The sequence below is a fragment of the Camelina sativa genome, chromosome 10, assembly GCF_030686135.1.
Source record: "Camelina sativa cultivar CO46 ecotype springtype chromosome 10, ASM3068613v1".
In the NCBI taxonomy this organism is placed as follows: Eukaryota; Viridiplantae; Streptophyta; class Magnoliopsida; order Brassicales; family Brassicaceae; genus Camelina; species Camelina sativa.
Window position 1 is genome coordinate 24,901,173 of NC_141889.1, and position 27,959 is coordinate 24,929,131.

Below are 27,959 nucleotides of genomic sequence, written 5' to 3' on the forward strand. Positions count from 1 at the left end.
ATAGCTCTAAATCTAGACAAACTCTATGATATAGACAAAACAATAAAGGAGAAAATTTTAAAGAACAGAGGCTGATGCAGAGAGGCACGAAACCTAATAAGCAGAAGTGGCGGCTCCAAAGAGGAAATCCTCTGGAAAATTGTTTCTGGTAAAGGCATGAACGTAGCTTGTTGTCAAAACGATGACCAGAAAAATGATAAATAGAGATAAAGGTTTCATTTTCAATTTTTCCTCTGTGGAGTCTAAAATAATTGAAATGTCCCATTGTGGTGGGAGTCATGGGACCGACATAAATTTCCAAATACTGTATCGGTAAACTTATCACAGATAAAGTTTGGTTTATAACGTTGGTAACTTATATGATTGTGATATATCATGTTTATCGATTAGAGTTTTTGACACGTAGCCAATAATAAAATAAAAATACATATAAAACAAACAAAAAATTCAAAAATGTTAAAGATTATTGAAAGGAAATTATATATACAGTATCATTACTATAGAGAAAGTATACAATATCTTACTATATTCTAAAAGAAAAAAATGACATTCTTAAAAATATACTTTTATAATTAAGGAGATTATATAACTAATTATTAGTACTGTCAAAATGTAATTAAGAAATTATAAAATTATTAATTTTTTAAATATGATTATTTTTTTTACTCATCAAACACTTGTTGTTAAATTTCTTCAAAAAATATCACATTTACTTCAACTATATTGAACAGGTAAAGTTTCTATTGTTCATTAAAAAAAAACAAAGATATTCAAAATTTGCATGGTAAGAAAATAATTGATTTAACTTATATACGTGCAGTAAATGAAAAAAGAGACTTGGCGTTCTCATTTACACCATTCCTATCAAAATTGTATCGTAAAAACTCCTAATAATTTATAGTTAGCCTCCACTTCTCTAACCGATTAGGTATTATTGTTGTTGTTCTCTGATGTTTGTATTCCTCTTTGGTTTTCTTCTTTTTGAGATATCATTGTTACGCCCTACTTAGTCACGCGACTACCTCTCGGTAACGCTGTGATTTGAGCCTTTTCTCTCTGACTTCTTCTTTTGGTATGTGTTTGTGTTTGTGTTGTAGATTCCTCCTCTCCTTTGCTATCTTGCCTCGTTTGAGATTTTGATGAAGCTTTAGAGTTGATTTCTTCGCCTGTCTTTGCGATTCGAGTAATTACTTGAATCCATTTTAAGATCCCATCTTTGATTTCTTTCTGTTGTTTGACAGTTAGTTTCTCTGGTTTGTTATTCCGCCCACTTGAAATCTTCTCACCAATGGACTGCAGTAATTTAACGCTGTTCATGGCTTCCGTCTTGTACGTTGAGACTTGGTTTTTTTGTTCCATTTTTTTTTATTGCTTTTCCAAATTTTCTACATTTTATAAGATACATCAACTTAGAAGTTAGAACCAAATTAGACTTTTTTTTTCAAAAAAAAAACTCGGTGTTAAGAAAACTTAACCAATAACTAGAATCATTTATTTTTAAAATCCTTTTCGCGTTAATATATAAAGTAGCTAGCCTACTATATAAAGTATGTTTAGTATATACTTCAATCACCAATATTGAATTTTAAATGAACTTTAGTTAATTCATATTGTTCACTTATCTGACCTCCTCTAGATCTGTTTTCAACAGAACTACTGAGAGCTGAGATTGCCTCAAAAATGTTACCAGCTTTGGCTTGGCCTTCATGTCAGATTCGTAGCCTCTCGCTTTAAAGATGTTGGATATGACTTGAATTAGATTGGGTCCATGAATTTAGGCCCAAATCAGTTTAGGATTAACTAGGGTTTATTTTCATATATACTCTTGTTAACCTAGCCTCCATGTATTTTGAAATCTCTGTACTTTCTTCAGTAATAAAATTTGTCTCTTTGTCCGAGGATATAGCCAACATAAAATGTTGGTGAACCACGTTAAATCTGTGTCTTGATCTTTACTTTTCTTTTATCTCGCTCACATCCATTATAACAAACTGATATCAGAGCACAAGGTTCTTTGTTCTGTGTTTTTGTGCGAATTTCAGGCAGTTTCAGATCCGTGCATATTTGGTGCAGTTTCAGTTTCGTACAAAATTCGTGTTAGGGCACAAAAGTTATATTTCTGCGTTCGTACGGTTTTCGGGCTGAATCAGTATTGTCTGATTTTACGGCTGAAACCGATCCGTACAGTTTTCGGGCTGAATTAACTTTGTGCAGATCGGTGCAGAAGTAGGTTTGTGCAAGTCTGTGCAAAATCAGGTTCGTGCAAGATCCGTGCAGAAGTAGGTTCTGAGAATTTCCGCAACTATAATCTGGTGAGGAGATGTGTGTGAAGAACATGAAGATCGACAAAAATTCTGGGAGAAACGATTTCAGTTTCAGGTCCAAGGTAGGGTATCTGTTTCAATGGATGTTTTGCTCTATGGGTGATTTAGTCTGGTGGGTCATCAAGGCTTTGACAGACATATCAATACTGAGCATATGGTCTGTGTTGAACAGTTGGTTCTTGTTGGACATCTGGTCCGTGGTAGGCATCTAGTTGAGTAAGTATCAGGCGGTTGATACAGTTACAGAGAATCAAGCCTCTAAGTTTTTACCTAGAGGCAGTAATACTGGGGAATGGAAAAAAGAACAGAATGTGTAATCTGTTTTCTAAGGGTCCTAAGTTAGATGAATTATGTAATTACTACACGGAGAAAGAATACAGGAAGTCAGATTGTCATAGGAGAAAACAATCTGAGTTTGTAGCTGTAACAGAAGATGACACCATGTTTGAACAGAGTTTTGCTCTGGCTGTTGATGGAAACACACATCTATCATATGTGTTCAAGGATAAAATGGTTCTCAGCAGGATACATGATGGTAGATTCAGCATACTGAACGACGTGAGATATGTTCCGTCGGTGGAGAAGAATTTGATGTTTTTGAGTTTGCTCTATAGTAGAGATCTCAAACTTTCAAGTGCAAACAGAAGTCTGAAAGTCGTTCAAGGTTCTGATGTGGTTCTGAAGGGTGTCATATGTGGTACCTTGTATATCCTACAAGGATTCACAGTTACATGTTATGCGAATGTTGCATCTGTAGAGGTTCACAGGGAAGATATGACTAAGTTGTGGCATATGAAGCTTGGTTATATGAGTGAAAGAGGGATGCAAATTTTGCTGGTGGAAGAATTTCTGTGTTGTGAGAAGATCAAGAGGATGCGGAAAGAAAATGGTCTTAAATTGTGTTCATCAAAGTTCAATCAGGTGTGTGAGGATGAAGAGGCTGCTCGACATCACACAGTCAGGAGTGCACTACTGCAGAAGGGTGTAGCTGAACAGATGAATCAGACATTGTTAGAGAGAGCGGGGTGTATGCTCTCGAATGGTAGCTTTGGTAAAAAGGTGGAGCTGAAAGGAGATTTACAGCAACACGAACAGAGCAAAGAGCTACATACAGACTTTGGTGCAGCAGAACCTATCCAAACAGGAAATACACCATCTGAGAGTAAACGTTACAGTATTGTTTTACACCAAATAAGAAGATTTGGAGTTGAACCAACTCAGAGTTTTGGTTTTAAGGATATTGTAAGCGTCAAGCTTCTGAAGGGGCGTCAGGCTCTTAATGAAGCATCAAGCCTCTAAAGAGGTAGCAAGCCCCTGGTGGGCATACGGTCCCTTTAAGGGACAAAGTCCTCTGAAGAGGCAACATGCCCTTTATAGGGAAGACAGTCCATGAAGGGATGTACGGCCATGTTCTTTGAAAAGGCATCAGACACGCCCTTGGTGGGGCAGACGGTCTCGAATGAGACGACATCGGAAGCTAAAGAGCAGTCTCCTAGGGTGTTGAGCAAGGTGGAGCTCAGCTACACTGTGATAGCTAGAGTGCTTTATGTCTGGCTAAGAATCAAGTGTATCATGGTAGGAAGAAGCACAAGTAAGTAAGATATCACAAGATCAAAGAGTTATCAGTTTCTGGTGTGATTTTACTACAGAAGGTGCACGCGTCTGAGAATGCAGCTGATATGGTGACCAAGCCAGTCACTTGGATCTGCTCCAGGTCTTTCATTTCTAGATGAAGACAAAAGGTTCCCCCCAAAAGCCAACAAGGAGTTGAAGTTGAAGTCAATGAGATTTCGTCGTCAAGGTGGAATATGTTCGTCTTGTGTGACTTGAAATCTCTGAAGACCTCTACAAAGGTGTAGAAGAATGTGTAAGGTGTACAAGGCTTTTACTAGGCTTTTGTAGAGACTAAAGGCATCTGGCTCATGGTGGATTAGTTGGCCTATGTAAGGCATTCTGTTTTCTGAAGAAGAATTTAGCCTAAGTGAGGTATTCTGGATTCTGAAGAAGTATTTGACTTCAACGAGGAATTCTAGCTTCTCGTTGGATCTTCTGGCTCTTTTGAGCATCTGAATCGTTTGAGCATCTGGCTCGCTGGAACTTCTGGCCCGTTTAAGCTTTTGACTCGTTTGAGTGTTTTGCTCGTCTGAGTATTTGGCTTCCGAAACAGCAGTATGTTCTTTGTTGAAGGAACATTTGGCTCTAGTAGGAGCATCTAAATTCTGAAACAGCAGCATGTTCTTTGTTAAAGGAACATCTGGCTCTAGTAGGAGCATCTGGTTTTCTGAAACAACAGCCATTTCTCTGTTGAAGGTATATGACGGTTGTGTCTACATCAACAAGGTGGGAGAAGAATCTTATATTTATCTGGTACTTTATGTAGACGACATGCTGATAGCTGCCAAACAGATGAGTGATATACAGAAATTGAAAGATCTGCTAAGTGTTGAGTTTGAGATGAAGGATCTAGGCGCATCAAAGAAAATTCTAGGAATGGAAATCCTTAGAGACATAAATCAGAAGAAGTTTTTCTTATAACAGAAATGCTACATTTAGAAAGTGTTGAACAGGTTTGATATGTCATCATCAAAATCTGTTCACACTCCGAGTGCTGTTAATCTTCATTTTATCATGTTTGCTCATCAGTCTGAAGAGGAAAAGGAGTATATGTCTCGGGTTCCTTATGCTAGTGCTGTGGGAGGTTTGATGTATGCAATTGTCTGTACAAGGCCAGATCAGGCACATGCAGTCAATGTTGTGAGCAGGTTCATGGGACAACCAGGAAAAGAGCATTGGCTAGCTGTGAAGATGATTTTCAGGTACTTGAAGGGTACATCTGATGTTTGCCTCATATATGGAAGTGAGGCTCCGAGCCTGGTTGCAGGCTATTCTGATTCTGATTATGCAGGAGATGTTGATAGCAGAAGATCGATGACTGGTTATGTGTTTACCTTTGGTAATTTTGTGATCAGCTGGAAAGCAACTCTGCAGCCAACTGTGACGTTATCAATTACTGAGGCAGAGTACATGGCCTTGACATAAGCTGCTAAGGAAGGTATATGGCCAAAAAGGATTGATCAGCGATCTGAGTTTGCATCATGATCATGCTACAGTATACTGTGACAGTTTGAGTGTGATCTGTTTAGCTAAGGATCAGGTCCACTATGAAAGGACCAAGCATATTGATGTGAGATATCATTTCCTGAGAAATGAAAGCGGATTCAAGTGAAGAAAATAGGGACATCTGACAATCCTGCTGATATGTTCACTAAACCGGTTCCTCAGAGCAAGTTTAAACATTTTTTAGACTTGTTGAATATCTCAAGCTGTTAATCGCCCAGGTGGGCGATCAGGCCTCTGATGAGGCATCAGGCCCCTGATGGAGCATCAGGTCCCTGTAGGGACATCAGGCCTCTGATAAGGCATCAGGTCTCTGAAGGGACATCAGGCCTCTAAAGAGGCATCAAGCTCCTGATGGAGCGTCTAGTCCCAGTGGGGCAATCTGGCTCGGCGAAGCATCTGACATCTGATATAGCATTCTGGCTTGACGAAGCATCAGACATCTGATGAAGCAAAGGAGAACTCTGGTATGTGTGTCTGTCTAGTGGAGAAATCTGGTACATATGGCACTGTGATCAGTGCATATGGTACATCTGTCTGTTTTGGAGGATTCAAGTCAAGGTGGAGATTTGTTGGATATGACTTGAATTGGATCGGGCCCATGAATTTAGGCCCAAATCAGTTTAGGGTTAACTAGGGTTTATCTTCATATATATACTCTTGTTAACCTAGCCTCCATGTATTCTGAAATCTCTGTACTTTCTCCAGTAATAAAATTTGTCTTTTTGTCCGTGGATGTAGCCAGCAGAAAGTGTTGGTGAACCACGTTAAATCTGTGTCTTGATCTTTACTTCTCTTTTATCTCGCTCACATCCGTTATAACAAGAGACCGGGCACACATATTTGGAATAAGCCTTGAGTTTTTCGAAGAAGGCCTTAAACTTCTCTGTTTTAGGACATTCCTTCTCGAGGTCTGCCAGGAAATTTGTCACAACTTTAATGGTATAAGACTCGACATCTTTCACAGTCGTTGGATCTTGAATCTGCGGTAAAACAGGTTTAATTTTCACGTGAGCTGAAGCTACATTGAAGAAGGTTATGGTTGCAGCAAGGATGGTGAAAAAAAACAGAAGTTGAAATCTTGGCATTGTATGAGAAACGTAAATTGACAATTTTCTTTTACGTTTTGCAGACTCTAAAGTCTCATATATAGAAATATGAAAGACTCTATCTTTAGAATCATGGAAATAAGGGATCTAATGGTTCTTTAGAATCATAGAGAACTAGAGGGGTGGATTGGAGGTGAAAAATATTAGTAAAGAATCTACTGGTTCTCTCCTCTTTTAAATTCTTTTGGATTAGATGCACATGCACTAAATCCCACAACCTGTATTGTTGTTACAATTCTGTAATGTGTATACAAAATTCAATGGGGATCAAATAAACTATATATATATATATATATTGCCAACATATATAATTCAAAAATTATATAGCTTGTAAAACTAATCTTTAAAACGACAGTAATTAAAAAACGGAGGAAGTATATCTCCTAAGCTTTCATTTTAGTTGACGTTAAAAGTTGATGTTGTACATAAAATAGGAAATTATTATTATTCTTTTAATAAATCAAAATATTATTTATTATCTGCTTAAAACAATTTAATCAATAGAAATAAAATTTGCGGAATAAGAATGATCGGTCACATAAGAAAAACCAAAAAAAAAAAAAAAAAATAAATAAAAAACCGGAAGAAGATTCCGGTTAATCTCGGTGTCCTCGACCCATTAAGTTGGGAACGTATGTAACGATTATTATCGTTAACCAACGAAGCATTTTGTTTGAAACTGAAAAACACTTAAAAAGGGAAAAAAGTTACAGAGTTCCATGAATATCTCGCTGTCCTATAAATTAGCTTATATAAACAGTAAAAAGAATAAACAAAGTACCATTCCTAGATCTCAAATCAAAACGCATTTCCTTCGTATTCTCTTTTTAGGGTTTGTTTTCTAACATTATCCTTCCCATACCATAAGCAATACAACCATGGCAAGGATCTCTTTGTTGTTCTTTTTAGCCTCTTTTCTAGCCCTCATCTCGTTGTTCCTTTGCGTTTCCGGTCACGCTGAATACAACGCCAATTCATTTTCTGGTGCTGACGTCCAAGGATTTGAATCTATTTACCAAAAAATGTCTCACTTCTTCGGTGGTTATCTCGGAGATCAAACTCACAGAAGAGAGCTCATTACCGTAGGTCCGGCCGTGGAAGCTCCTGCTGGAGTCAATGCCGCAGATCCTACTCATCGAGTAAAACTTATTGATTCCCATGTCGATATTATTGGACTTTCCCATATAATTGCTAGAGAAAAAGGTAACAATTATAAAGCTCACAGAAGAGAACTATACAGCACAGCTTCGGCCAGTGGTAAAGTCATAAGAGGGTCACTTGATGATTTTCTTAACTTAGGACTTGGAGGTAACGATCAATACGATGCCGCCGGGGTTGTGAGAGTCGGCCGGAGAGGCGCATTCAGGCCACCGAAACGGCCACGTAATAAACATGTTACTTCGACGGAGGCATAATTTTTTCACAACAGAAGAAGGAAGTCATGAGTTCATCTTTACTAAAATTATGTGTTTTTTTATAACAATACAAAGAAAGGGAAATGCCTTGCGATATTTATCTAATATGTAACCATATAAAAGTTGCAACATTTTTAATAAATAACGTTCAGGAGCATCATTAATTGGTCACCCATAAAAGGTGTCTTAAATATAAATTAATTAATCTTAATAAATGTCAAGACTGTTGTAAACTATATCTATGTATAGCTAAAGAAGATCCTACCAAGAGGAAAAAGAAAGAGGGAATGAGAATTAAACAGAATGGAGAATGGACAATTCTTATTATCTAGCCATCACGCTTACAAACAAAGAATAACTAAAGTCACCTATATATAGTGTTACAATAGCTTAGGGAGCAAGTTTACATAAATTTGGAGATTGGGCTACTTGGAGGCTAAGCTACTTAGAGGCTAAGTATTCAATAAATAAGGTTGTCAAATGGGATGTATATCAAAGGGGAATGTATCTTCAATGAGGAAGTAATGGATTAATCACATGTTTTATAACACTCCTCCTTGAATAATCATTACTATATTTGTGTAGTGCACTGCCTCGTTAATGCCTCATTAAACCTTATTATGAAAAAACTCATTTGGGATAAAAACCATGTTAAGAGAAAAAAAGTGTAGTAATGCTTCACCTAGAAAATATATATTTCCTTTTTCATAGGTCTCATAAATGATGGATTATGATCATTCTTTTTGTTTTTCTTGAACTTGTCGATATATGACAAATTTTGGAAAAGAGCTAGACCTCCATTATTAACATTCTCCTTTGATGGCTATCTTTTGTGTGTTATTTACTACTTTATTAAAAACCTTGTCATGAAAAACCATAGTGAGATAAAATCCATAAGAAGGGAAAAAGAGTGCAGCCACGTCAATTATCATATTCCTCCACCTGGAAAATATCATCTTGAAAATATGTATTTTGATTTCTGAAAATGCATTCTGAATGATGTAATAGGAAGCACCTTTGAAAGGAAATTTGTTTCATTGTTACTTGAGCCGAAGTAATGGCTATAACTTCCTTATTCTTCTCAAATATTGGCTATCAACTTTCTTGTTCTTCTCAAATTCTTGAATGTAGGAGAAGAATCTTGGAGGAACATATTATGTCTTGTCGCCCTTGGTGTAGCTTCCTTTGAATTAGGCGACATATGCAATGATGTCTTCAAACAATGTTGCTGGCTATGGTTACTATTTTGCTTGCTTCTTGTATATGTTTGGGCATTAGTCTCAGCCATTATGAATTCTCAATATGCCTCATGAAGCAGAATAGTTTTATCATGACTTGAATAAGCGACAACCAAAGTCCGTCAGTGAAACTCCACGAAGTTGTTTTGCGATATATCTTTATATGCAACAATACAAATCCTCCATTTACAAGACCAACTAGACTAAACTCGGGGGTTCCAAAATATTATAAGCTCAAGACAAACGTACCTTTGCAATAGAACATACATTTTACCTCATCTCAAAATCTACTTATAGCTAGGGAATGAGTTATATGCTACAAAGAGATCAGTAGTAAATGTTAGGTACAAATCACAAGATATATAAATGCTCGTCAACATTTTAATATGGTCTTTTACTCAGATGTTATAGAAAAGTAGGAATATTAATGGTATATTATACATTTTCTGAAAATTACTCATATATTTAGTGCTCTATGTAATTACAATTATTACCTTGAGTTAAATTTTCATTTTTAATTTCGAAAAAAAAATACACCTCAGCAAACTATTCCACGTCATACGACAACTAAGTTATAATGTTTTGTGGCTGACTTATAACAAAAAATAAACTGAAAGTAAACAGCTATATTTTATTACTTGATGACTCAGTTATAATTCTCAAGGGAAATGAAATATCTCGTAGTTTCAAATGACAACTGAGTTATAATGTTTTGTGACTGATTTATAACAAGAAATAAACTGAAAGTAAACAACTGAATTTTAGTACTTGACGACTGAGTTATAATAGTCAAGGGAAAACGAAAGATCTCGTAACAAGAAATAAACTAAAAGTACACGACTGATTTATATAACTTCACGGCTGAGTTATAATACTTAAGAGAAAACGAAAGGTCTCGTAGATTCATATGACGACTAAGTTATGATACTTCGTGGCTGACTTAACAAGAAATAAACTAGAAGTAAGCGGCTGAATATTATTACTTGACGGTTGAGTTATAATACTTAAGGAAAACGAAAAGTCTCGTAGATTCACATGACAGCTGATTTATATTGCTACTCGGCTGTACATAAATAACTCAGCCAACACAAACCTTGCTCGAGAACATGTAGCTCAGCTTTATCTGATGGCTCAATGCGTTCAATCCGTAGTCATCGAGAACCTACTTCACAAGCTTGTCGTGCGTTATTTCCGCATCTTTCTACACAACTCTACACCCTCTATCGTCGGTGTTATATATATTTGTATTTCTTTACCTAATTACTGGAAGTGAAGAAAAAGGTAAAGAACATGTAAATCCTTCACTTTTGAACCAGGTGAAGAAAAAGAGTAAAAAAAAACGTTTCGTTTTTCCTTAGAAGATAATGACATGGAATGATGTGTTCGAAGTGGCAAGTCAGCCACCAAAGAAACATGTAAATCAGCCTAATTAAATCAGCTATCAAACAAAATTATAACTCAGTCGCAACATGAATACTATTATAATAATTGAAAAACAGAAAAAAAAATAACTGCCAGATTCAGCCGCTTAATGTCATAATTCAATTGAAAATCTGTCATAAGTCGACCGTAACTGAATGATATTATAGTAATTAGTCTTTTGCTACTAAGTTAGAAACAGTAACAAAACCATGATTTTAATTCCAAAAACAATTTTTTTGCCCTAAAATGACTCAGTTACGATCACATGCTATTTTTTTCAAAACCATGATTTTAATTCCAAAAACAATTTTTTTAATAAATAATATAATTTTTCTTTCAGTATAAAAATAATATTGATTTTTATCATTCTTGTGTCATATGTTACTCTTTCGTGTCAAAACCTTATAACGAGAAACTACCACATGACGATTGGAGAGATTCCTGTTTTAGTTGTTTTGTTTATCATATTTCTCGTTATTATTATTTATTTTACGTATGTTTTCCAAAATCATAGTATGTTTCTGCATTTTTTTTTTTTTTTTGTTTCAAAACATTTTTTAAAAATTTCATCTTTAAGAAGCATTAATTATCCAATTTTTCTAATTTCTTAATTTCTCTCAATAATTTGCCAGTTTCCTTATATTATCCTTACATTTATCATGCTAACTTTACTATTTTACACCCATTTGACCCATTCATTGTAACTCAAAATATTCCTAAAAAGATGAATTTAAAATAAGAGGGATTGTATTATTAAAAGAAGAAAAAAAACACACAAAACACAAAACCCGCCGTTGGAAACAAACCCGCCCATAGAAAAAAAAAGATCTCTTGACTGACTGAGAGACAGAAAAAAAGCATGGCCCCTGGTTTCTCTTCTTCTCTTTGGAATCTATCTATCTTCTTCCTCAAAATAATCCTCTTTTATCCATTTCTCACCTTCTCCTCGTTTTTCCCCAAAACTGTTCTTTTCCTCTCTTATTACCTTTTTTTTATTTTGTTAAACTCTTATCTATACACCCAAATCGAACAGTATTCGATAACTCCAGATTGGCTTAAGGTTCTGTTTTTGATTTGGTCGGGGCAGAGAAGTAAAGAAAAATAGGGGTTTATTTTTTTTAATAATGGGAACTGGTACAGTTGTGTCTGGACGAGTAAGGAAAGATCTCTCAAGAACGAATCCAAATGGGAATATTCCTCCTGAGAGTCGTTCTAATTCACGTAAGAAGAAGATCCAACGACGGAGCAAGAGAACCCTAATCTCTCCGGTTCAGAAACTTGTCGATACTTGTAAGAAAGTTTTCGCTAATGCCAAATCTGGAACCGTCCCTTCTCAAGATAACATTCAGATGCTTCGAGCCGTTTTGGGTAATATTCCAATGATCCTTTTTTTTTTTGTTTTTGAGTTTATAAAGGTTTGAAACTTGACTGATGATTTTGCGACTTGATCAGATGAAATCAAGCCTGAGGATGTTGGTGTCAGTCCTAAGATGCCGTATTTTCGATCTAAAGTGACTGGTCGATCTCCGTTAGTGACGTATCTTCACATCTATGCATCTCATAGTTTCTCGGTACATATAATAGCCTAAAGAAACCTTGAATCAGTCTTTTTGTTTCTCAAATTTCTTATTTTGCGTATTTGTTTTGCTTTGTGTGTCTTACAAGATTGGCATTTTCTGTTTACCATCATCTGGTGTAATCCCTCTTCACAATCACCCGGAGATGACTGTTTTTAGTAAGCTCTTGTTTGGTACAATGCACATCAAATCCTATGATTGGGTTGCTGATTCTCCCCGTAAGTTATATTACCATCATCCAGAATTTGTGTCTGTTATAGGATTGGTGTATTGATTATTGTTGTTTTGGATCAATGTAGAGCCGAGTTTGGATACTCGTTTGGCGAAAGTGAAAGTTGATTTGGATTTTACTGCACCTTGTGACACTTCGATACTCTATCCAGCGGATGGAGGTAATATGCATTGCTTCACCGCGAAAACAGCTTGCGCGGTTCTTGATGTTCTTGGTCCTCCTTACTCTGATCCCGCAGGACGTCATTGTACTTACTATTTCGATCTTCCTTTCTCCAGTTTCTCAGGTACCGTTTTAGAAACCTTTTTTATAAAGCTTTGTGTTAGATTCTTAACCTAGCCCGAATAGGCAAGAAAGTTTGATAATAATGAACTAGACCAATCAAGTAACAAAACTTAGATATAGAAAATATACATTGGCTGCCTATTTAGTAGTTTGAGATTTTTGTATGTTTTTTTTTTGGAATGTTCAGTTGATGGAGTCGCCGTTGCGGAAGAGGAGAAAGAAGGTTATGAGTGGTTGAAGGAGAGGGAAGAAGAGCCAGAGGATTTGACGGTTACAGCGATGATGTATAGTGGACCAACCATCAAAGAGTGAATGTGAAAAAACAAAAAAAAAAATAGAATGGAAGCAAAGCAAAACAAAAAAAAAAATGCTTTTCTTTTTCCCTTTTTGTGTTTTCTTGATTTCTTCTGTTGGATTTTTGGTTGTGCATAAAAAAAAGAGGTCTTTTAAAGTACACACAAGGACAAATCTAGTATCTAGGTAACGGAGAAGAACAAGTACACACACTTTTGTCGGAATGTTGTAGTCTCTGTTTTTGGTCAAAGATAACGATCCTTAGAAATTGCTGTCGTCTAATGTCGCGTCTCAGATGATTACATAAAAGACGCCGTTTTGATCCTTTGGAACAACTCGACGAATTTAGTAGATCTTAGTTAAAAACTAAATAAGTCATTTTATTATTCATAAAGGGGATGTAGCTCAGATGGTAGAGCGCTCGCTTAGCATGCGAGAGGTACGGGGATCGATACCCCGCATCTCCACTCTTTTCGTTTTTCTACTTTAAATATTTCAAAAAGACCACTAGGTTTTGGTCGCTTCACAAAAAGATCTCACTACCCCTACCATTTTTTTGTTTCTTTTTACATTTATTCAGCAATTCTTGGGTTATGTCTTTATTATGAGAAACTGAAAAAAATATTCTCAACGTTTTAAACCGTAAGAACCTCAAAACTTGCGGCTTTGACAATTTTTACAAACAGTAGTTTCCAGCAAAGAAACAGAACATTATAAATTTCCCAAAAAATAATCTTTAATTTCATAAACTACTTGTTTTGTCTTCTCCTCTTGAAGACTTCTAGGAGACTTTGAGTATTTGTTGAAAGGCTTCATGTGGAATATCAACAGAACCAACTCGTTTCATACGTTTCTTCCCTTCTTTCTGTTTCTCAAGAAGCTTCTTCTTCCGAGTTATGTCTCCTCCATAACATTTTGCAAGCACGTTCTTTCTCATCGCCGAGATCGTGTCTCTTGCTATGATCTTTGAACCAATAGCGGCTTGTATCATCACTTCAAACATCTGCCTCTCGATGTACGTCTTAAGCTTCTCAACCAGTTCTTTACCCACACGGTATGCTTTCAGCTTGTGAACAATAGTGGCTAACGCATCAACCGCTTGCCCGTTCAACAAGATATCGACCTTCACCAGATCTGATGCCTGGTACTCTGCATCCTCGTAGTCAAAAGATGCATAACCTGACGTTATGCTTTTCAATTCATCGTAGAAATCCACAACAATTTCCCTTAAAGGTAACTGGTACTTCAAGAAAACCCGTTGTGCGTCTATAAACGTATATTCTAGTTGCTGACCTCTTCGATCAGAGCAGAGGTTGATAACAGCTCCTACGTACTCACTTGGTAGGATGATTGTGGCGATTACCGTTGGCTCCCAAGAAGCTGTGACTCGGTATTTAGGGTTTGAGGGTAAGGCAGCTGGATTCTGCACTTGTAACTTAGTTCCATCTGAGTATTCGAAGGTGTAAGGAACAGTAGGGATTGTGGAGATTACTTGAGTACCATATTCTTGCTCAAGTCGTTGATGAAATACATCCATGTGAAGCAAACCGAGGAAACCACATCTAAATCCCATTCCAAGAGCTGTACTTGTTTCCTTAGCCACTGATACACTTGCATCGTTGCATGTCAGTTTCTCAATGGCATGACTAAGTGCTTCAAAATCAGATCCATCAGCAGGATACACGCCTGAGAACACCATATGCCTCACCGGCTTGAAACCTATATTCCAAAGGATTAACCCCTCAGTCAGCGACAAAAAAAGAATCTCAAAACGAAAAAAATGAAGTTATCTCTTCCAAAAACTCATCTATTCTTAATTACAAAAGATCTTAGGAGCTGCACAGGAGACTACAAAAAGAAAAGTTACCTGGAAGAGGCTCAACAGTAGTTTTCGTTCTGTAGATTGTGTCTCCAATACGTGCCTCTTTTGTAGTTCGCATACCGGTAACTATATAACCAACTTGTCCAGTCAAAAGCATTCCTGTAGAAGTAAGTTCAGGATGCATAATCCCTACATCTAAAACTTCATAAGACTGACCCGATGCAGCAAACGAAACCTTATCCCCTTTACTCAACATTCCATCAACAACAGAAACATAGCAAATGACACCTTTATACTCATTAAAAAAGGAATCAAACAAAAGCATCCGTAGAGGCGAATCACTAATCCCAGGAGGAGGAGGTATACGTTCTATAACCGCAGGAAGAACATGCTCAAGACCTAAACCAGTTTTAGCAGACACTAGAAGCATATCATCTGTATCAAGATCAAACATGGATTTCAACTGAGCTTTGACACGCTCAGGATCAGCAGTTGGTTGATCAATCTTGTTAATCACAGGAACAATGGTAAGGTTAGATTCAAAAGCTAAGTAAAAATTAGCCACCGTCTGTGCCTGAACACCTTGAGCCGCATCAACAACCAAAAGAGCTCCTTGACAAGCTGATAAAGATCTAGAAACCTCATAGCTAAAGTCAACATGACCTGGTGTATCAATTAAGTTCAGAAGAAACCCACTTGCTTCTTGATCCTTTACTTTGTTTTGATAAAACATCGTAGCCGTCTGAGCTTTCACAGTGATACCTCTCTCCCTCTCTACCTAAAACAAACCCCAAAATAAGATTCAAAAATCGAAACTTTATACTCGCATTGTCGAAATTAGAATCATATGGAACATTTCATGTCAATCTAATACTAAAAAAGACATAAACTTTGAGAAAGAAGTTACCTGCAATTTGTCGAGATACTGAGGCTGGCCATGGCCTTTCTTGATTGTGCCAGTAAGTTCCATGAGACGATCAGCCAAAGTAGATTTCCCATGATCAATATGAGCAATGATTGAGAAATTTCGAATCTTTTCGGATGGAAACTGAGTCAAATCAATGGTGGGTTCTTTCGAGTTATGTCTAGAATCAGAGCTGAAACCGTAAGCTTGGTACAATCCGATACATAGAGGATCTCGTCGACTGGATTTGAGTGAGCTGAAGAAGATTGAGAAGGCTTGTCTCGATGATTTTAGGGTTTTAGACGCTCTGTACATAGAACCCATTTGAGGGGTTTTGTGAAAAGGAGTGAGGTTTGGAGACTTTCTCAACAACACGAAGAAGTTTAGAGGAAACTCATCTCTTCAGCAATACGACATCGTATCAAGGGATTTCTAATAAACCAATGTTATTATTTAGTGGTTTAACCGAACAGGATTGAAGCAATTGGTTGAATCTATAATCTTCATTGGCAAACAAAATTTTAATGGTTAAGTTGTTGCTCAGTTTGGCTATAGATTTGGCTGTGGTTAATTTTTGGTAATGTTAGACACCACCGTACCACCACGCGATAAAATTTTTGTTTGAGATATTACAATTGTAAATCTCTTTATTTAGTATAACATTTATAATTCAAACGTATATTGGTTTGAATTCATCAAGTTTATGAAAGTTTAAAATATTAATTGTTTCACCATAAATTTTAGATTGACATGATGGCGGATCTGAGTCGAAAATGGACCAAATTAGTGATTGGTTAGATTTTTATCAAAATCTTGAACTACCAAATCAGATAAAAACTACGAAAGGAACTAAAATTTCATGAAGCAAATTATTTAAATAAAATTTTTAATCTGGCCAAACACGTCCGCTAAGTCATCCCACAATGGATTTAAATATTTTGAGCCAAAAATGTCTTTGCATTTGTCCCGCTTGAATTCGTGAGATAGGCGAGAGTAACCCACATGCATTTCAATAAATCATTTTTTAATATATAAAATATATTTAAAGCTTAAACTTAATTTATATTAATAAAGTTATGTGATAAAGGTTTTAAAAATAACACATTTGTTTTTTTTTATTAAAAACAAAATGACATATAGCTGTAAATAATAAATCAAAATATGGCTAAATTAATTAAATGTGTCTCAGCTATTGATATAATATTATTACTTTTTAACATTTTTATTGGACTGGATTTTCTAAATTTTAAGATTTCTGTAAAAACACTATATATAACTGCATATTCATATATAATGTTTAACTACATAGTTATCCAAATTAAATATATATTCATGTCATTTTCAATTGGTGATAATACATTTTTTGGGCAAATATAGGTATTGTTTTTACAAAAGAATAAATGTTGAGCCAGTTTCAAATGATCTTCGATTCTTTCACAATTAGAGCTTTATAAAATTATTAGAAAGGTAAACCTATTTATATTTCTGATGATATGATTTTAAATATCTACTTTTTACATCTCATAATATAGTTATATTATTATATTACAATACATAGTGAAATTAATTTAATTTTGAAAATATGTTGGGGATAATATTTATCAAATTTTGAATAATATTGACCAATTTTAGAATTTAAAGGAGCAAAATATTGTGTATATAAATAAAATGAATATCAATGGCAGTTTGATGTAATATTATGAAATATTAAGGGCAAATAATTAGTTGGGGATAAAGCTCTCTCATGATGACACATCAGTTTTTTTTAGAGAATGCATCTCTTATAATATACTAGATAAGGACCCGCCCGATGTGCAGATTTAAAGTTTTGTAAATAAAATAAAATTTAATTAAATATATTAATTTTTTTTGTATATTATTTATTAATTTTATTTGATATAATACCCTGATTTATATTTATATACAAATCTTTTGTGTATGTTACCATTAAAAGTGTATTTTTTACACCTAAGTATATTGTATGTTACAAATATATTATTTACTATCACCTAGAAAATGTCTATATGAACAAATTAAGCTAAGTATTATATGTCTCTTTACTTTCACTTTTGCATAGTTTCTTTAATCACTAAAATCGTTGGCAAAAACATTTTGAATAAAAAAAAAAATTACATCACAATAATGTATGGCTAACCATAGAGAGAACCTCGGTTTCGCCCTCATTCCTTATGGAGATAATCTTGCGTCCAACCTCCTCCACCATGGAGAGAACCTTCGCTCCGCCTTCCTCCCTTGGGGAGATAACCTTGCGTCCAACCTCTCCCACCTTTCTCCCTTGGGGAGATAACCTTGCGTCCAACCTCCTCCACCATAGAGAGAATCTCGGCTCTGCCCTTCTCTTGTGTGGAGAAAACATGTTCATGTCTTTTAGCTATCTCAAAGTGGCTTGCTCCAGCAACCAATGAAACTAAAAACCCTTTTCCAACGTCACAGAATCTTTTGATAATGTTAAATTTTCCAATGTATTCATGGAAGTTTCTTTGACACACCATGATGTAGCCTCTGTCTTCAAGCTCCTATGGATCTATCAACAACGATTTATGTTTTTTCAATTTATCTATGTTTGTTGTAGGCTTGTGTTTGCTTAGCCTATTTTATCCAACCATTTGGTTGATGACCTTCTCCTCTTTATCTCTATTTGAGATTGAATGAATGGTAACAATTATGTTTGCACAAAGAAAGGTCTATGACCAACCAATCAAGGTTGAGAAATTAGACGAAAATTAATTTAACATAATTCATGAAATAATAGAAAATTGTAAGCACGATAGTATATGAAATCTCAAATAATTCAAAGATGGAAATATAAATTAAATAAAACAATCTAAAACCACTACAATAAATTTTAAAATACAGTATTAAAAAAAGAAGATGCATATATTAATCTTCCATTTTGTTTGTGTCAACATATTAATCTTACATATTCCAAACTGAAAAAGTAGAAAGTATAAGTATATTTTGGTTTTAAAAAGTAAGGAAAATTTGTCTTCCCATTAAAAAAGTTTGACCAATAGAACAAAGTTGAAACCAATATTTTTGAATAAATTATTTTGTTAGATGAATAATATGACACGATCTATGTTTATATAGAAGTGAGTATTTACATTTTTTAGAATTAATAATTTTCTGTATATTTTCTTAATCCATTTTCTATTTTATGAGAAAATTTATTCCAATGAGCTCATTGTTTTTTAAAAAAAAAATTCTTGCTTCCCACTCTCTCTTGTAAGGCGTACAATCGTTCGACGATAAAAACTCTTTTTGTTTAGTTGATCTAGTGTTATATAATCTCTGTTGTTATCTTGCATTTGTGTATTCATCTTTTTTTACGCTACATGTCCTGCAAATTAGTAGAAATAATAGTAACACCGTGAGAAATTTGTTAATCCCAAAAACCTTAGTTATTATGCATAAGAAACTTTGTTAAAACTTCAAAGTCAAATATTGCGTAGTATGCATTATAAAATTGAGACACAAAACAAAATTCAAAGAAAAGATGATGAAAACACGTGGTAATATCTAGGAATCTTTTAATACAGGTTCTTCGATTAGACAACAAACAAATTGCCTTCGAGACTTGTTCAAGAACAAGGATGTGTCCAACAAAAGGTTAATAAAAAGGAAAGAAGAGAAAATTTAACCAAGAAAAACAAAGCTAGTCGAAATTATTTTGTTTGGTGAAAAATATGTCATCATCTTTTTGCTTATATAGAGGGATGTATTTACAATTCTTTTTCTTTTAGGATTAACAAAAAAAAAATTAATATAATAAGATTACAATTATCTTATGCATCGTTTTACCAAGTTTGAAAACTGTGATTTCTGATCATTAAAATTGACACGTGTCATGATCTGATGAGTTATTAAATTTGATATGTGATTTATGATCGTTAAAATTGACACTTGTCATGATATGATGAGTTACTAACATGGAAATATAATCGTTAAAACTGACACATATCATGATCTGGTGAGTTTTTAACTATGATCTTTGATCGTTAAAACTAACACGTTTCACGTTCGGGTGAGTTACTTACTTTGAGAACCAAGCTTTATATAATAAGATTTTATGTTTAATAATTTTTTTTATTTCGTGATTTTATTTGTAGATTCTTTTTTTAAAATAGAAATTTTTGTAAAATTAACATTTGTCACAATCTTATGAGTTAGTAACTTTTTTAATTAACATGTGTCACCATCTAGTGAGTTAGTAACTTTCAAAAGGAACAATAGCTAATTTGCCCTCCTTTTCCAAAAGATAATCAAATATGCCCTCTATGAAAAATAAGAATTTTTGACAATTATTTTTAAAAGGAAAAAATTAACAAAATACCAAAAAACCTAGAAAATCTTAAAAATTTACATAACCCAACCATTGGATCCGTAAACCCGACCCATCCACCCAGGATCCAACGGATCCAACACATTTTTACCCTAATAATAGTGTAAAAATAAAAACGAAAACTGAAAACCGTAGAAAGAAAAGAGAAGAAGTTTCGCCGCCGTGTAGACTCTCGCCGCCGATTCAGAAGAGTAACTCAGGCGAGTCACCACCTGTTTAACAACGCCGCCGTTCTCTCCTCCTCCATCGCGAATCCTTGAATCGTTGAAGTGTTTGTTAACGGCGCCATTAGCTAAATCTCAAATCACCGCCATTGGAACTGTCGTCGAAGTCCATACACACCGCCATAGTAACTGCTGTCACCGGAGTGATTGTAAGTGACGAATTACTTGCATGTTTCAATTGCAATTGAGTTGGAGAGTTTAGTTTAGAAACTTGTGATGCAAGGGAAAATGGTATCCAAAAGAAAGGGTCATATAAAGCTAGTTACTCCACCATCTTCAATTGAGAGTGACGGTGAGACAATTCTCCCTGAGCAACCGATTGGTGAGGAAGATGATAAGCGTTGTGATGAAGAGAACCTTGAAGAAGGTGTAGAAGAGGAAAATCTTGGTAGTAAAGAAGATGAACACATTAATCAAGAGGGATAAGAGGGAAATAAGGAATATGAGGTATGATTGGTTTGAAATTGACTTGAGAACTGGTTTAGAACTTATAGTAAAACTTTAAATGTTTAGGGTTTGATGGTATTGTTAGAAATCCGTTAAGGTGATGATATTTGTGTTTGCAATTAGAAATTTTGGTTTGGGACAACTAGTATAACTCGTCCAACTAAAGAGTTATGTTAAGTATGTGTATGAATTTTCAGGAAAGTGATGATGATGAGCAACCAATGGAGCCAGTGGGGATGTTCTTTGCTCCAAGTGAATATTGTAAGAGTATTAGGGTAGGGTCGCGGTGTCGGCTGAATGACACGTTGGATTTTATGAAACCATTTGATGAAGTGCAATGGTTTGAGGATCATTCACAGTTTAGGCATGTATTCCACATGCCTAGACAAGGAAACCACATGTCTCAAGGCTTCTTGATGCTCTTGCTTCACACTGCAAAAACGGAGATTGATAGCGAATGCTGGTTTGTGGTTAATGGAGTGCCAATTAGGTACTCCATTAGAGAGCATGCGCTATTAACCAAATTTGATTGCAATGAGTACCCCGAGGGTTATGATCCAAGTGAGATTGTCTCTCATAAAGATTTAAAGTGGGATAAAAGGGTTTTTGGTAAGGCTGCTGTTAAAATCACATATGTGAAAGACAAGTTGGGGAATAAGGGGAAGAACGTCTCTGATGGTGATAGGAAAAAGTTGCTTATTTTGCTATTTTTAAGCAATGTGATAGCTGCTTCATCGAAAGGTGATGGGAATATTGATCGTTTCTTGCTGAGAATGGCTGATGATGTGGATGCATCCAAGACGTTTCCTTGGGGCCGTTACACATTTGATGTGTGTCTCAAAGGGATAAAGTCGATACTTAGGAACATGAAAGGCAAAATGGAAGCCAAAAAGCAGAAGAATTTCTCTGGATTTATTACTCCTCTAGAGGTAAGACTTAATTTTATAAGTGATTACGTTATACTCATGATTTGTATACTTTAACTAATGGTGATGTGGATTTTGCTATTGAATATGTGCAGATATTGGCATTTGAGGCTATCCCACAGCTCGCATGCAGGTTTTGAGAACGAGTCACTGCTGAGAATGTGTGTGGGCGAATGTGCAAAAGCAAATTCAAAAGTAGTCTATGAAAGGTTTCCCATTGGATGATATAAACGAAGAGCTTGGAAGATTGAAGGTAAGAGACTGAGGTTGTTGCAACAAATGAGTTTGAGATGTGTATATAATTATATGTTTGAATTGTCACACGATATCACTAGCATATTGGAGCCGGATGATGAAGAAAAAGTTTGGTTGTCGCGTGTAGTAGAAGAAGATGATGTTGATGCGGGTGTTGGTTTTTTTGATCCGGTTGTTAATATGTGGAGAGCTCGCCTAATTGGAGAGAGGAAGAAGATATTCTGGAAGAATATGTATGACGCAGATGTGGAAGGTCGAAGCGGACATCAAACTGAGGAGGAAAAGGTGGAAGAGACTGTTTCTGGAGTAGGAGAGGATATTCAGTCCTTAAAGGAAACCATGGATAAAGGTTTTCAGCAAATTAAGGATATGTTGGGAGACCATAATGGGAGAATTCAAAGACTTGAAGTTTCTGTTTCAGAGTTATTAACAAGGAAAGAAGGTGAGGAGCATGTGTCTCCAAAGGCAACTGATGACAATGTGTCTCCACCAAAGGAAACTGAGGAGAATGTGTCTCCACCAAAGGAAACTGATGAGAATGTGTCTCCAAAGACACCTGAGGAGAATGTGTCTCCAATGGCATATGAGGAGAATGTGTTTGCTGGTCCAAGTGGAGGTGACACATCCCAATATATGGTTGTTTACGGTGGAGATACTACAACGGGTATGTTGTTTCTTTACTTTTAAAGGTTTTCAATTTGTTTGTCTTGTGGCGGTTATAATTAGCCTTTCAAATTAGGGATTACTGTGGAGGAGGAGACGGCAGAGACTGAGGCTGTTGAAGAAGATGAGCATAACAAGAAGACGAAGGCCAATTACAATAAAGGGACATGTAGCGAGAAGAAGAAAGAGAAGAAGAAGAAGCGTGAAGTAGTCCCATCAATATGGACCCAGCCTCCTTATACCGCTGAGGCGAAGCGGGGGAGAAAGAAGAAGTGAAAAATTATTGCAAGTGTGTTGTTTTGGGATTTAAGGTTGCTATTGATCCAGGTTTTTGATTATGGACTCCAGAAGAAGAAGAAGCGTGAAGTAGTCCCATCAATATGGACCCCGCCTCCTTATACCGCTGAGGCGAAGCGAGGGAGAAAGAAGAAGTGAAAAATTATTGCAAGTGTGTTGTTTTGGGATTTAAGGTTGCAATTGATCCAGGTTTTTGATTATGGACTCCATAAATCTGGTTCTAAAAATATTGTAAACAGGTACAACTATGGTCTAAACAGGTACAACTATGGTCTAAACCTTAATAAATTATGACAATTGGACGAAACCTTAATAAATTCAGAAACATCCAAAGTGTGAATGATACGTTAAAATAGTGTGAATAACATAAACATATTGCAAACACAAACACCGTTAACTAAGGAAAACAAAGGAACTTGGCATATAAACACATCATTTCTTCGCAATTAACTCCATGAGCCTTGTGATTTCACCATCTTTCTTGTCCAATCGCTCCTTAAGCTCCTCAATTTCAAGACGCATTTCTTCAATTGCCTGACGATTGGTATCACCACCGAAACGAACTGCTCCTTGAATCATTTCCTTTTGCTCATCAAGTCTGCTATTAATACAATGAAACTGCTCGGAAACAGCTTGATCCCACCAATTATTTACGTGATACTTAGTATCATCCTTCACAAACAATGACAAAAAAATAATAAGATTCAAGAACAATGCCAATCAATAATTAGTTTCAAGAACTATCTTCTTACGCATACCTTGCCACTCATTGGACATTTTTGGTATGTCTTTGTTATATTATCGACCGTACGCACTTCAAGCTCAATGTGTTTGCCACAAAAGCAATTTTTCATAACACCATAGTCACCGTCATAATAGCAAGGATCAAATGGGTGTGGGCTTGCTTCAGATGATGAAGACGGTGAGGAATAACTCAAAGGCATTTTTGCTAATTAAAAACAAGGGAAATAGTGAGTGAATCCGAATTATAGATGGTGGATTTTGGAGAAGGAAATCCAACCACAGTAGATTTAAAACTCATAACGAACTCCCAGTAACATTTGGAATGAGAAACCCCTAATCTAAAAATCAAAACCCCTAATTCCATTAAATCAAGAAACCCTAGATCTACTTTCTAAAAATCAAGAAACCCTAGATCTACTTTCCATGAAATTACCTTATGTTCAGTGGAGAAATTGACTCGAAATCAATTGTGACGGTGGAATTGCACTTGAAATCGGCGGCGGGGGTTTGTCTCGACGAAACTGGAGAGAGAACGAGAGCTGAGAAGAAGAAAAGGTTCAAAAGATACAAGGAAATAGAAAGAGAAAGAGAAACTTAAAGGAAAGTTGGGTTTTGTTTGGGTTTTAATATAATAATATTATTTTCAGGATTGCGGCGCATGTGGTCACAAAAGACGGCGCACGTGAGATTGCTCGTAGGATTTGTGTATATAGTTATCCCCTAGTTATTCAGTTGGACGTATGTACTTTCCAGGATTTTGTAAATTTTTTAGTTGGACGTTGGGCTAAATAAATGCGATGTAGTTGGACAGTTGATTTTCTAATATTATTTACTATGTTAGAGGTTTTAATCATTTAGTAATCATGAAATCAAAGTTTTCACCAGTTCCATACATTGATTAGCATAATTTAGAGTAATTATACACTATGTTATTAGAAGTGTTTTATGTATCTCATATATATATATATTTTCCTGATTAACTCCACTATAGTATGTTCATAAAAATTTATCAGCAATTTTATAAATTACCATGCTTTATAATTAAACATATATAATTATATATAATTTACTGTAAATTTTGACATAGTTATACATAATTATACGTAGTTATACCTGCTGGTTCCACTCCTAAAAATACAACATAATACAACACAACACAACATGCAAGTAGTCTTTCGTCCTAAAAATACAACACAACACAACACAAAACAACATGCAAGTAGTCTTTCGTTTAATAGTCTTACGTCTTACGTCTTAAAAATCCAAATACGCACACAACAATAGTCATCCCAATAGTCTTATGTCTCATGTCCAGGACTGTCAGGCTGCAAGAAGCTATCCAAGTCTACCCCATTCTGGTACTTGTTCCTCCGTTTTCGGCGACTTTCTCCGGTGGATGGAAACCGGGTTTCTTGATTTCTTCCCGGTTTTGATGTGTACTCCGGCGGGACGACGCATCTTTCTTTTATTTCATCCGGAATACTCCAAGTTGAAACATGCGGGACAAGTAAAATGGTTCTGCGGTATGCCACGACCCACGAGTCAAGACAGTAGTAAAGCGAACATAGGTCATGCATTGCGATGCTCGACATACTTGATGATGCTTTGATGTCTGTCACTCATAAAAACCAAACCCGGTTCATCAGGTACAACTGTTTTTAGCTTCCTCAAAAACCAACACCAACTCGCATCGTTCTCCTTATCAATGACCCCAAAAGCAATGATATAATTGTGATGATTAGGATCTTGAGCTGTTGCAAACACCAACATTCCGTCGTATATAGACTTCAAGAAGGTTGCATCCATAATTATAACTTTCCTCATTACTTTAAAGCCTTCAATGCAAGCACCCAAAGATATGAATAAGTACTTGAACCTATTTTTATCAACTTCCACACTTGTCACTGTACCGGGATTGACCTGCTCTAACATGTACAAATAAGAGTGCAAATCCGTGTAGCTCTTCTCATGACTCCCACGCACATCACTAACGTGTTGCTTTTTCCCTCTCCATGTCGTAGAGTATGAACAATGCATACCAAGTCTTCCACGAACAATACCCATGATGTTTTTAGGAGTCGGAGTATCCAACTGAGCTGGATAATCCTCATGCAAAACAGATGCTATTAACCGTGGAGTGCCTGGTTTTTTACAATCGGTTGTACTCAGATCAGACTGATCACATGTATGCATCCTCCTGTAAACTTTTACTTTGAAACAATATGAGTTCTTTCCTTTTCCAGCTCGTAAATACCATTGACAACCTTCTGAAAATTGTCGACATCGTAAGGTGATCCGAGAAGGATCCGACTTACCAGTTTTGGTCGCATAACAATACTTATTCGCAGCTCTATTAACCACATCTTGCACAACCTCCTTAGAAACAAATTCTTGACCTATTTCAATCCCCGTCCCATCTTCCCATTCCAATACTTTCTGACTTTTTTGAATTGTTTCCCCACTACATGGAAGCTCAACGTAGTCATGTCTACCATCCACAACGTTATCCTCTTCGTTATCTATCCGATTATCCACATGCTCCCTATCTTCAAACACTTCATTTTCCATAACCGGCTCATTAGCTCTATTGTCCGGTTCATAACGTTCTTCCACATTTACTCCTCCAAAAACCGTAAGGAATCCACTAGCACCATTTTCAGCATCATTTACACCCAACCCAACAGAGTTCACACCCATTGAACTTCTTCCCTCCATCCTTGATATTTGTTCCACCATATGACATTCTTCCAAATCCTTTATTAACTCCACATTCAAAACGGTTCTAAATCCATCACCATCCACTGATACTAGAAACACTGAAACGTCGTCGTCATCGTCATCTACAATATATGTCTCTCTCCGAGTTTTACATAACTTATAACTCAGTTTCAGCTTGCTTGAGGTTTCATCGATTGAAATCTTCTTGCATACACTTTTTAACTAACGCCGAGTAAGTTATGTTTACCGACTTCAACAATAACCCGCATAAAGGATTGTTTGAAAGCCACTCATGCTCTACTGAGTAGTGCCCTCTATAGTCAAATTGTATGATGCTTTTCATGGCCTCTTGTAATTACAATTACAATCGTGTTACTAAAAAAACACTTACAAAATGGCTACCATAGTTATACCACTTGTACCATTTGTATCACTATGTCTCAGTTACACCATTTGTACCAGTTATCCTTTCTCTTATAATTTCTGGGTTTTTCAAAATCGGATTTTACTATTTCCCTGATTCAACACGATTTAACAGCCCTAATTTCATAATGCAACTAATTTGTGTTATTACCAATCGACTGTGTGCTACCCAAACACTAAAATTCGCAAAAAAATCTACAAATCAAAAACAAAATATTCGACTTCACCTTTTATTACCAGACCGTAGCTGAATCGGACGGAGATGGAAAAGCTTTAGGTGGAAACAAAACGGAGCGAGAACCAGAATGTATTAAACAAAAAAAACCTAGTGCTCGATATTCTCTTTCACCTCTCGCCGGATTGTTTTTCTACGCAAAACAGATGAAAGAAGAAGCAAATACAGTAATAACGGAGGGAATTAAATTTCACCAACAACTGTTTCTTTTCTGTTGGTTTTTATTGTTTTTAAATTTCATTTTTTTCTAATTCAAATCAGTAAGGATAGAGTAGTAATTAACTACTGTTTTGAGCACAACAGATTAAATTGGGCATGTGAGAAAAAAAAATTCTCTTTTGAAGAGCAAATTAAGTTGGCGTCTCTTTCAAAACCCAACTTTATATAATAAAACTGGGAATACTTATTGTGAGTTTTGTCGTCATGTGATCGAACTGGATTTAGCAATTAATTGTTGTTCTGTTTTACCATAAGTTGAATGTGACCACCAAATACGATTTACACAATTCAAATATTCTAGTTGTGGTAAACTTTATCACCAAAAACACCAATTTGTTTTATTTTATTTCTCAAAATAAATATAAATAAAAATCACAAACTAGTTTACTAACAAAGTGTTCTAGACAAATATTTCCAAACAAGTGAGTTTTGGCTTAATCACACCATCATATTCATCTTAAACATTAAAGGTGATCACGAATTACACAATTCAAATATTCTAGTTGTAGTAAACTTTATCACCAAAAACACCAGTTTTAATTATTTTATATCATAACATAAATTTTAAAAAAAAATACAAGCACTATATAGTAGTTCTAATTAAAAAATGAAAAAAATTAACAAAGTGTTCTAGACAAATGATTCCAAACACCAACTAGTTTGGCTTCATCACACCATATTGAATGTGCCCACGAATTACACAATT

At 35.6% G+C, this 27,959-nt stretch overlaps 4 protein-coding genes, 1 non-coding gene and 1 pseudogene across 5 annotated transcripts; 3 read left to right on the forward strand and 3 right to left on the reverse strand.

The window, feature by feature from the left end:
• Nucleotides 1-959: 959 nt before the first annotated feature.
• On the reverse strand, nt 960-6,529 carry LOC147937315 (uncharacterized; annotated as a pseudogene).
• An 812-nt stretch (nt 6,530-7,341) lies between these two features.
• LOC147937316 (uncharacterized) lies at nt 7,342-8,049 on the forward strand. The gene has a single exon (XM_087470755.1). It carries the CDS (start codon nt 7,429-7,431, stop codon nt 7,963-7,965), a length of 537 nt encoding a protein of 178 aa, XP_087326881.1. The 5' UTR covers nt 7,342-7,428; the 3' UTR covers nt 7,966-8,049.
• A 3,388-nt stretch (nt 8,050-11,437) lies between these two features.
• Nucleotides 11,438-13,173, forward strand: LOC104719706 (plant cysteine oxidase 2-like). The gene is made up of 5 exons (XM_010437670.3): nt 11,438-11,993; nt 12,078-12,196; nt 12,291-12,420; nt 12,502-12,720; nt 12,907-13,173. Exons 1-5 carry the CDS (start codon nt 11,750-11,752, stop codon nt 13,029-13,031), a joined length of 837 nt encoding a protein of 278 aa, XP_010435972.1. The 5' UTR covers nt 11,438-11,749; the 3' UTR covers nt 13,032-13,173.
• A 234-nt stretch (nt 13,174-13,407) lies between these two features.
• Nucleotides 13,408-13,480, forward strand: TRNAA-AGC (transfer RNA alanine (anticodon AGC)). Its single transcript has one exon. It is a non-coding gene; the product is annotated as a tRNA-Ala (tRNA).
• An 84-nt stretch (nt 13,481-13,564) lies between these two features.
• On the reverse strand, nt 13,565-16,586 carry LOC104719705 (translation factor GUF1 homolog, mitochondrial). Its single transcript, XM_087468261.1, has 3 exons — nt 15,743-16,586; nt 14,881-15,613; nt 13,565-14,732 (listed from the first exon to the last, which is right to left on the reverse strand). The coding sequence occupies exons 1-3, from the start codon at nt 16,061-16,063 to the stop codon at nt 13,795-13,797; spliced, it is 1,992 nt and encodes a 663-aa protein (XP_087324387.1). The 5' UTR covers nt 16,064-16,586; the 3' UTR covers nt 13,565-13,794.
• A 6,760-nt stretch (nt 16,587-23,346) lies between these two features.
• On the reverse strand, nt 23,347-23,858 carry LOC147937317 (uncharacterized). The gene is made up of 2 exons (XM_087468939.1): nt 23,673-23,858; nt 23,347-23,586 (listed from the first exon to the last, which is right to left on the reverse strand). Exons 1-2 carry the CDS (start codon nt 23,856-23,858, stop codon nt 23,347-23,349), a joined length of 426 nt encoding a protein of 141 aa, XP_087325065.1.
• Between the last annotated feature and the right edge of the window lie 4,101 nt (nt 23,859-27,959).

What these genes read in the sequence shown, in the direction of transcription:
- LOC147937316 (XM_087470755.1), top strand. Translation starts at nt 7,429, where the DNA reads ATGGCAAGGATCTCTTTGTTGTTCTTTTTAGCCTCTTTTCTAGCCCTC.
- LOC104719706 (XM_010437670.3), top strand. Translation starts at nt 11,750, where the DNA reads ATGGGAACTGGTACAGTTGTGTCTGGACGAGTAAGGAAAGATCTCTCA. An exon ending in ATGCATCTCATAGTTTCTCG is followed by an intron (nt 12,197 to 12,290) that starts GTACATATAATA and finishes GTGTCTTACAAG; the next exon opens with ATTGGCATTTTCTGTTTACC. An exon ending in TTGGGTTGCTGATTCTCCCC is followed by an intron (nt 12,421 to 12,501) that starts GTAAGTTATATT and finishes GGATCAATGTAG; the next exon opens with AGCCGAGTTTGGATACTCGT.
- LOC104719705 (XM_087468261.1), bottom strand. Translation starts at nt 16,063, where the DNA reads ATGGGTTCTATGTACAGAGCGTCTAAAACCCTAAAATCATCGAGACAA. An exon ending in AGTATCTCGACAAATTGCAG is followed by an intron (nt 15,614 to 15,742) that starts GTAACTTCTTTC and finishes GGTTTGTTTTAG; the next exon opens with GTAGAGAGGGAGAGAGGTAT. An exon ending in TACTGTTGAGCCTCTTCCAG is followed by an intron (nt 14,733 to 14,880) that starts GTAACTTTTCTT and finishes TTTGGAATATAG; the next exon opens with GTTTCAAGCCGGTGAGGCAT.
- LOC147937317 (XM_087468939.1), bottom strand. Translation starts at nt 23,858, where the DNA reads ATGCCTTTGAGTTATTCCTCACCGTCTTCATCATCTGAAGCAAGCCCA. An exon ending in AATGTCCAATGAGTGGCAAG is followed by an intron (nt 23,587 to 23,672) that starts GTATGCGTAAGA and finishes TTGTTTGTGAAG; the next exon opens with GATGATACTAAGTATCACGT.